The 10,754-nt window shown below is 40.9% G+C and overlaps 1 protein-coding gene across 1 annotated transcript in view; it reads right to left on the reverse strand.

The window, feature by feature from the left end:
- The window catches only part of mapk1 (mitogen-activated protein kinase 1), a 95,170-nt gene extending 86,381 nt beyond the window's left edge, over positions 1 to 8,789 (reverse strand). Inside the window, exon 1 of the mRNA XM_063040913.1 lies at positions 8,632 to 8,789. Within this exon, the coding sequence (XP_062896983.1) occupies positions 8,632 to 8,759 (128 nt within the window). The 5' untranslated portion in view covers positions 8,760 to 8,789. The remainder of the gene's footprint in view (positions 1 to 8,631) is intronic.
- Positions 8,790 to 10,754: the final 1,965 nt, after the last annotated feature.

The raw sequence follows: 10,754 nt of genomic DNA on the forward strand, positions 1-10,754 counted from the left end.
TTTGCGGATGACACGAAGCTGGGTGGCAGTGTTAGCAGTGAGGAGGATGCTAAGAGGATGCAGGGTGACTTGGATAGGTTGGGTGAGTGGGCAAACTCATGGCAGATGCAATTTAATGTGGATAAATGTGAAGTTATCCACTTTGGTGGCAAAAATAGGAAAACAGATTATTATCTGAATGGTGGCCGATTAGGAAAAGGGGAGGTGCAACGAGACCTGGGTGTCATTGTACACCAGTCATTGAAAGTGGGCATGCAGGTACAGCAGGCGGTGAAAAAGGCGAACGGTATGCTGGCATTTATAGCGAGAGGATTCGAGTACAGGAGCAGGGAGGTACTACTGCAGTTGTACAAGGCCTTGGTGAGACCACACCTGGAGTATTGTGTGCAGTTTTGGTCCCCTAATCTGAGGAAAGACATCTTTGCCATAGAGGGAGTACAAAGAAGGTTCACCAGATTGATTCCTGGGATGGCAAGTCTTTCATATGAAGAAAGACTGGATGAACTGGGCTTGTACTCGTTGGAATTTAGAAGATTGAGGGGGGATCTGATTGAAACGTATAAGATCCTAAAGGGATTGGACAGGCTAGATGCAGGAAGATTGTTCCCGATGTTGGGGAGGTCTAGAACGAGGGGTCACAGTTTGAGGATAGAGGGGAAGCCTTTTAGGACCGAGGTTAGGAAAAACTTCTTCACACAGAGAGTGGTGAATCTGTGGAATTCTCTGCCACAGCAAACTGTTGAGGCCAGTTCATTAGCTATGTTTAAAAGGAAGTTAGATATGGCCCTTGTGGCTACAGGGGTCAGGGGGTATGGAGGGAAGGCTGGGTTCTGAGTTGGATGATCAGCCATGATCATAATAAATGGCGGTGCAGGCTCGAAGGGCCGAATGGCCTACTCCTGCACCTATTTTCTATGTTTCTATGTTTCTATGTTTCTTATTGTTACCATCAGGAAGGAGGTACAGTACCAGAATCAGGCTTTATTATTACCGGCATGTGACTTGAAATTTGATAACTAAACAGCAGCAGTTCAATGCAATACAAAATGTAGAAGAAAAAACCAAAGTAAAATAATAATGAATAAATTACAGTATACATACAGTGGCATGCAAAAGTTTGGGCATCCCAGGCAAAATTTCTGTTACTGTGAGTGTTAAGTGAGTAGATGATGAACCGATCTCCAAAAGTCATAAAGTTAAAGATAAAGCATTCTTCTCAACATTTTAAGCAAGATTAGTGTATTATTTTTGTCTTGTACAATTTTAGAGTGAAAAAAAAAGAAAGGAGCACCATGAAAAAGTTTGGGCACCCCAAGAGATTTGAGCTCTCAGATAACTTTCACCAAGGTCTCAGACTTTAATTAGCTTGTTACGGCTATGGCTTGTTCACAGTCATCGTTAGGAAAGGCCAGGTGATGCAAATTTCAAAGCTTTATAAAGACCCTAATTCCTCAAACCTTGTCCCAACAATCAGCAGCCACGGGCTCCTCTAAGCAGCTGCCTAGCACTCTGAAGATTAAAATAAATGATGCCCACAAAGCAGGAGAAGGCTATAAGAAAGATAGCAAAGCGTTTTCAGGTCACCACTTCCCCAGTTTGTAATGTAATTAAGAAATGGCAGTTAACAGGAATGGTGGAGGTCAAGTTGAGGTCTGGAAGACCAAGAAAACTTTCCGAGAGAACTGCTCGTAGGTTTGCTAGAAAGGCAAATCAAAGCCCCGTTTGACTGCAAAAGACCTTCAGGAAGATTTAGCAGACTCTGGTGTGGTGGTGCAGCGACATATGAACAAATAAGACCTTCATGGAAGAGTCATCAGAAGAAAACTTTTCCTGCATCCTCACCACAAAATTTAGCGTCAGAAGTTTGCAAAAGAACATCTAAGCAAGCCTGATGCATTTTGGAAACAAGTCCTGTGGACTGATGAAGTTAAAATAGAACTTTTTTGCCACAATGAGCAAAGGTATGTTTGGAGAAAAAAGGGTGCAGAATTTCATGAAAAGAACACCTCTCCAACTGTTAAGCATGGAGGTGGATCAATCATGCTTTGGGCTTATGTTGCAGTCAGTGGCATGGGGAACATTTCACTGGTAGAGGGGAGAATGAATTCAATTAAATACCACAAATTCTGGAAGCAAACATCATACCGTCTGTAAAAAAAAAGCTGAAGATGAAAAGAGAATGGCTTCTACAACAGGATAATGATTCTAAACACACCTCAAAATCCACAATGGACTACCTCAAGAGGTGCAAGCTGAAGGTTTTGCCATGGCCCTCACAGTCCCCCGACTAAACATCATCGAAAATCTGTGGATAGACCTCAAAAGAGCAGTGCATGCAAGACAGCCCAAGAATCTCACAGAACTAGAAGCCTTTTGCAAGGAAGAATGGGCAAAAATCCCCCAAACAAGAATTGACTCTTAGCTGGCTACAGAAAGCGCTTACAAGCTCTGATACTTGCCAAAGGGGGTGTTACTAAGTACTGACCATGCAGGATGCCCAAACTTTCACTTTGGGCCCTTTTCCTTTTTTGTTATTTTGAAACTGTAAAAGATGGAAATAGAAAAACAATCTTGCTTAAAATATTAAAGAAATGTGTCATCTCTAACTTTATGCCTTTTGGAAATCAGGTCATCTTTTACTCGCTTAGCTATTCACAGCAACAGAAATTTTGACCAGGAGTGCCCAAACTTTTGTATGCCATTGTATATTGAATAGTATGGAGCCTGAAGGTACACTGAGCAATTAGGAACAACTTCCTTTTTATATTGTCATATATTGCATTGTCTTAAAACAAAAATATGCCATCATAATTCATAGCACTCTCAAAGAAACAGTTTGCATTCAAAACAAAGCTCCAATTAATATTCCAAAAAGGTGAATAAAAATACCAGCATTAACAGATCCGAAGTAAAACTGGACTTGTACAATAATGAAACCCAGCCATAGCTCTCCATGACACATTGCAATTTCCCTATTGCCTTTGTCAACTTGTACATCCAACATCTAACCCAGTTCTAAAATTGATATATCAAGACAATTAAATGATTCCTTTGGTCCTACCACCATCCCTTCTCTCCCTACAGATTGCATCCCTTTACATTAAACAGAATGCTCTTGATGTAACATTATTTGACCCTAAGATGAGCTTCCAATCTCGACCCCATATCTGCTCTTTCACAAATACTTTACCACTTAGGTCTGCCATTGCTTTGTACATACACTGGTGAAACACTCATTGTGCTTCTGTAATTCGAGGCTGCAGTATTCAACTTGGCTTTTAGCCAACTTCCGAACATAAACCTTGCACAAGCAGCAAAACCTCGTTGCCCCATTTCCTAAAGTGCAATTACTTATTCTTCACCTCATCTCTGACTCAAGGTCAATGTCATCTGGCTAGCTTTCCACAAAGGCCCTTAAATCCTTTTCCTGTATATAGAAACATAGAAAATAGGTGCAGGAGTAGGCCATTCGGCCCTTCGAGCCTGCACCGCCATTTATTATGATCATGGCTGATCATCCAACTCAGAACCCAGCCTTCCCTCAATACCCCCTGACCCCTGTAGCCACAAGGGCCATATCTAACTCCCTCTTAAATATAGCCAATGAACTGGCCTCAACTGTTTCCTGTGGCAGAGAATTCCACAGATTCACCACTCTCTGTGTGAAGAAGTTTTTCCTCATCTCGGTCCTAAAAGGCTTCCCCCTTATCCTCAAACTGTGACCCCTTGTCCTGGACTTCCCCAACATCGGGAACAATCTTCCCGCATCTAGCCTGATACTAACAAACCACGTTAAGGGACAGTCATAATACAGCATTTCAACCTCAATAATTTCACCCGCAGCAGTCTGTACTGTCACAGATTACAGTGATATAATACATTAACGATGACAGTCTGAAACCTGTCTGACAGAAGGAGCAGTCAAAGTAGCAACGACTGAATCAAGTATACATCAAAACCACACACTTAGCCAAATGGTCTGTGGCCAAAATCTGTTGACCATTTAGATGTCCTAATGGTACTTTTAGTTTAAGATTGCTTCTGAACATGATAAACAAAAACTTAAAATATATGAATATCGATAGCAAAGATACCACCGCACAAACTTCAAACTTTGAGGCAAAGTATTTCATTCAGTTCTCCAAACACACTTCTCATAATCCCCAAGAGCAATACAATGCAAGCATGGTGGTTTCAGTTTTGAGAGACTAGTAAAGAATCTGAGGCTTTGCAAGAAACGCTATGTGTACACCAACCGCAGCAGAATTGACAGCAGTTGAAAGATGATGCACAGAGAACAGGAAACACTTCATATATCAGCAGACTTCTTACACTCAACTAGGATAACAACAAAATCATCCAATTTCATTTGCCTGCTTCAAATACAGTAAATCACCTGATAAGTGTGGACCAGAAGAGTATTACAGAAACAAATAGCAGTACTGTAAATTATAGTAGCATCACCAAGGTTTTTAGTAGAAGGGATGCACTCAAATCAGAGAAAACTGGTCTGACCATTCAACACCAGATCTGATGGGATCACAGCTGGTTGGGGTTGGAGAAGGTGGGGGCGGGGGGGAGAAGAGAAGAGAAGAGAAAGGAAACGAGTCAATAACCGGAAACACTGGCACAGTTCCTCTCTTCACAAAGACCGCTGAGTGTTTCTGCCATCTTCTGCTTTTGATATGATCATTTTAAGAAATGGTATAAAAGATCACCTGGTAGTGAATCTTCAATTTTCTCATTTTATACACAACTTTATGATTCGACTGTAAGCTAAGCACTGCCTCAAGTCTACCATCTCCACTCCTGTGATCCAGCTATCATTACCTGTAGTTGTTTGTTGTTTTGTTTTAAACATGATTGTATTTTGAAATTAAGGTCTGGGGAGTTTCTCTGCATTTACAACATCACTGGCAGGATGGCCAGCTCCAGAGTGTGCAGATCTACAATTGGCAAAAGCATGCTAGGAAAGATGACAATTTACTTTGCCTTGTTTACTGTTACGGTCAGTTACCGGAATGCCCACGTATTGGGTAACTAACAGCAGAACAAGAGGAAAGTTGCAATTTCTTTAACCAGAGAATTCCCATGATCTGAATTTCAATGAAAGAATCCCAGAAATTGATTTATTTTTATTGAGCGACAGAATGCAATAGGCCCTTCGAGCCACACTGCTCAGCCATCCCCCGATTTAACCATAGCCTATTCACAGGACAATTTACAATGACCAATTAACCTACCAGCCGGTAGTTCTTTGGAGTGAGAGGGAAAACCAGAACAACTGGAGGGAAAACCAGAACATCTGGAGGAAACCCATGTTGTCACAGGGAGAATATACAAATTCCTTATAAGAGTGGCGAGAATTAAACCAGGTCGCCTTTTCTGTAAAGCCTTATGCTACCATGTCACTCTTAATGGTACCACTCAAAAGAAATTGAAAAATTATTTTGAAAAGAATCCAGGCTATGAAAAACAGCCTTTAGAATAAACCTGTAGATGCAAAACAAGGAAAGCTTTCAAGTAGTTTTCAGAAAAACAAAGAATACAACATTAGGCAAGACAACAGAAATTCTGCAGTATCATAAAACTTGTGTGATGCTGTCAGAATGGACATTTGCAATTAAATGTTTAAATGTCAATATAATTAGGATTTTTTAAATTAAATAAATCTTTATTATTCATAATCTATCACTTTCTGTTTTCCACAATTTCAAAAATCTATTTCAAAATACAAGGATCAAAAAAAGCATCTTAGTGTAATAGAGAAATACGTCTCGCTGTGACAAACGGAACAAAAAGGAGATGATGCTACAACTTTATAAAATCAAAAGTTAAATCTCAGCTGGACAACAGAAGACAATTCTGGTCAAGAATATTGCAAATGAAAGGATGTTTTTGAATTATAAGGATGCAACTTAGAATGGGGGCATTTCTGCTTATAAATGAACTTAGAAGACATGAAAATCAATAACAGGATCAGTAATCCCCTATTCATAAACTCTTGAGGAACTATCACTGCAAACCTTGTAAGCAATTGCAGTAGAGAAAATACTAACCTTCAGGCAAATAGTTCAATAAACAAGTTGTAGCTTTACAAGTGTTGGCAAAACATCAAATGGGGAGACAGAGAATGTTTCTGCAGTTTGTGGAAATACTCCTGAAAAGATGGTGGAAGCCCTTTTCAAATACTTTCAAGGAAACTGCACACATTGCATCAATGTGCAAAAAAGTTCTTTGGTCACATTACAAAGTGACCTTCCAGCTAAGTTACAAAGGCTTGTAGAGAAAAGGACAGTGAGAACCTGCTTCCACCGTTAATTAATGCAGTGTATGAATATCTACAAGAGCTTTTGTACTAAAGTCTCCAAAATCTGATTGAAAACTAAATACTAGAGTTTGCAGGAAAAAAAATTAATCATTTTCCAGAAGCCTATACCCTACGTGTTCAAACAGAACATTTCAACCTACCCAAAATTATAACAATGAATGCACCAGTAAAAAGCCCAAATCTACTTGAATAGATGAACTATCCATGGCCAGAGTAAATGATAGCACAGAATCTTTCCAAATATAGTCTGTAACTCTACTGAAGTCAAAGTACTCAGAAGTGGAATACTAACTCAAAAGGCAACGTTTGAATTTTTTTAAAAAATCAGAATATTTAGACAACCATTAGTGAAGCCTTATTGACAAGAACTATATAATTAGTAGATTATACACCACTTATATAACTTCCATATTTGCAGAAAATTCACATGTAAGATCTCACATTGTGACAAGAAGGGTAATTAGTCACAGCACAACTTAAAATACATTTAACACAAGACTAAATTTAAAACAGGTCATATATTTCCCAATGAGAATGGGAAAATATTATATTGCTTAGCTGTGGAGAAGATTAATCTGTGCTTAAGTTATTAGACCAATTACCTAAGTGCATAAGTAACCATACCATCAAAAGTGTCGCAGCAAGTCATTTGCACAAGATAACTTATTATTCCAATTTATTGCTTTAAAATATCAGAGCGTAAATGATAATTCTACAAAACACAAATGTCGATTCTTCAAACCTTATTCTATAATAAAAGTCATAACTTTCATCGAGATGGCACTGGAGTGTGGCGACTCGTTGCAAGCTGCTCTCTGCAGATCTACTCCTTACTTCTGTTAGTCATTTTACTCTTAAGAATTACCTCCTGCAATGCACTTTCACTGTACTGCAACACCATTCTGTACTGTTTTACCTTGTACTGCCTCACCCCTCAATGGATTGTTGTAAGTAATTGATCTTTTTGGACAGTATGAAAGACCATCTTTTTTAATTGTATCTTGGTACATATGAAAATAATAAACTAATTTTACTGATTACATTTTTACTAATGTTGTTGGATGCATCTTCTCATCTAATCATGAGATTGTAAGAAACAAAACTTATTCAGCACAAAAGCAGCAACAAGCAACAATTATTTACGCAAAAGTTCTTCAAGCAAACATTAAGTGAGCAAGTAGTCATTTCAATGGAACAAATGTTCTGCATCAGCATCTCCCTTTGATATTCACTTAGAGTCATGTATACCAGCACAAACCCACACAGTGCCCAGACTCATGAAAAATTACCACAAAATAATGGAGGCCAGTTAATGACAGTGAATATCAACTCCGCAAAAATCATGATCTGACAAAGCTTCCAAAAAAAACCTCCCAACCATAGCCCTTTTCAATAAAAAAATTGATACAAATATTAAACTCTTAAGGGTTACCCCTAATGCAGTGCTTCTGGTACCAACTAAAGATATTGCAATTGCTAATTGTACCTTATGTTTTTTATTATATAGCAAGCAACACAACACCAAATTTACAAGCACGGGCAAGCAGCTCCATTACTTGCCTGTCACAGCAGGCAAATCCTCTACAGGCTTTAGCAGAAATTGTATCCTAAGCTGCATCTCGCCGCTTGAGACAACACTCATTCACAACACGTTACTGATTGTGCTGTAAAACGCAGGGTTCTCCAAATCACAAATCATCAAATTGGCAGTTACATACATAAATATCTCAATTCTACAAGTTATCTAGATGCATAAGCGGAAGGAAAAACATAGAACCTAAGACGTATCAAGCACTTTTGCATTATAACTCCAAAAGAGTGAGCAGATTTCTGAACGGCATCAAAACCTACTCCTGAGTTCAATATCATAAGTCTAACCACACCCTGATAATAATCCACTTTCCATATTTACAATCCATTATTTCCCGCTGCACCAAGGTCTCCCCCTTCCCATTTCCCGGAATCATTCTTTTCTCCCCAAAGACCTGAACTACTCCCCTGTACTTTGCTCTCTTTTTCTTCATTTTCCTTGGTCCCTACTATCCTACATCTATTCCGTAACTCCTATCAATCTAACCTCACTCAACGCCCCAATTGCCTTTTAAACCTCTCGCCCTCTTCAATACTTGCTCGACTGAATAAAATTCCACACACATTTCCACAAACCCTCCTACTTTCAACTGCCCCTCCGCTCTCCCCTCCCTAAATCTCGGCCTCCTCCTACAGCCCCTGTCATTCCTACTGCGGCCTCCAGGCATCTCCCATTTTGCCCCTCTTCCCGCAACAGATACTGTACTCACCAAACCATGCCATAAGCTCCCTCGCCGATATAGCTAAGGTTGGTGTATCGAGGCCCGGTATCGAACACTTGTCCACGGATCACTTCAGGCCCGATTGCGCACGGAGGCAGAGTCGGCGCGGCCGCCATCTTACTCAGATAACCCGGAATGGCCAAGGCTTCCGCCTATTGGATCGTCGGGCACACGTGATGGCAGATCAACAGGGAGCAGAGGGATTGGACCGCTGGAAACCAGCTGATTTGCAGCAGCCATCGAATAAACTGATTGGACAGTGATAGACCATCTCATGCTTTTGGCGAACGAACAAGTTGATTGGACGATGAAAGACACATCTGCACGACAGCAACCGACGAGTCAGCGGGTGGAACCCACAATGTGAAACTCTATTGGTCAATTCATGCACCACATGATACCCCAGCGTTAATCAACTAGTGCATTGGGCGGCCTAAACTATCACCTGACGACAAGCGCGCGATTGGAAAGCGCGGTAATATCTGAAAACCATCGAACATTCGTCGGAACGTGGGCAGGTCTTCGGGCAAAGAAAGAGCGTTGGAACCATCACTGCCACGATGCACAAGAGCATCTAAAACAGTAATCCAGGCAGCATCTGTAGGAAGAGGTGCAGTCGACGTTTCGACCGCTTTGCTGAACATCTACGCTCTGTCCGCCAGAGAAAGCAGGATCTCCCAGTGGCCACTCATTTTAATTCCACATCCCATTCCCATTCTGACATGTCTATCCACATGTCTATCTTATATTCCGTCTGGGTAGCCTCCAACCTGATGGCATGAACATCGACTTCTCTAACTTCCGCTAGGCCCCACCTCCCCCTCGTACCCCATCTGTTACTCATTTTTATGCACACATTCTTTCTCTCACTCTCCTTTTTCTCCCTCTGTCCCTCTGAATATACCCCTTACCCATCCTCTGGATCACCCCCCCTTGTCTTTCTTCCCGGACCTCCTGTCCCATGATCCTCTCGTATCCCCTTTTGCCTATCACCTGTCCAGCTCTTAGCTCCATCCCTCCCCCTCCTGTCTTCTCCTATCATTTTGGATCTCCCCCTCCCCCTCCAACTTTCAAATCCCTTACTCACTCTTCCTTCAGTTAGTCCTGACGAAGGGTCTCGGCCTGAAACCTCAACTGCACCTCTTCCTAGAGATGCTGCCTGGCCTGCTGCATTCACCAGCAACTTTGATGTGTGTTGCTTGAATTTCCAGCATCTGCAGAATTCCTGTTGTTTGCGCTAAAACAGTAATGTATGACTTTAATTGTAAACTAGTCAACACCCTGAACCTGCGTTCTCATTCAACACCATCACGGCTGGTTCTCTACTTAAATCGAAAATTTAAAAAAAATCGAAGACTGAAAATATGAAATCAAAACAGAATTTAGCATGTATGGAAAGAGAAATTGTACATACTTCGAACTATACCTCAACCATCATTTTTCTGCTCTGTCTGTAGGGTAACGTAAATGTAGGGTGGAAATGTACACAATTCACATCCATTGACCTTGAGTTGGTTTCACTTTAAGAGGCTGGTCTGACAAGGTACTTTACAGTCGCCAAACAATTGGTACTAGAATGTACAATCATCACAGCGATATTTGATTCTGTGCTTCGCACTCCCTGGATTGCAAATATTAAATATTAAAAATAGTTAAAATTAGTAAATATTAAAAATTTAAATTATAAAACATAAATAGAAAATAGAAAAATGGGAAGTAAGGTAGTGCAAAAAAAAACTGAGAGGCAGGTCTGGATATTTGGAGGGTACGGCCCAGATCCGGGTCAGGAGCCGTTCAGCAGTCTTATCACAGTTGGAAAGAAGCTGTTCCCAACTCTGGCCGTACGAGTCTTCAAGCTCCTGAACCTTCTCCCGGAGGGAAGAGGGATGAAAAGTGTGTTGGCTGGGTGGGTCGTGTCCTTGATTATCCTGGCAGCACTGCTCCGACAGCGTGTGGTGTAAAGTGAGTCCACAGACGGAAGATTGGTTTGTGTGATGTGCTGTGCTGTGTTCACAATCTTCTGCAGCTTCTTCCGGTCTTGGACAGGACAACTTCCATACCAGGTTGTGATGCACACTAGAAGAATGCTTTCTATGGTGCATCTATAAAAA

This window comes from Mobula hypostoma, chromosome 2 (assembly GCF_963921235.1).
Source record: "Mobula hypostoma chromosome 2, sMobHyp1.1, whole genome shotgun sequence".
Taxonomy (NCBI): domain Eukaryota; kingdom Metazoa; phylum Chordata; class Chondrichthyes; order Myliobatiformes; family Myliobatidae; genus Mobula; species Mobula hypostoma.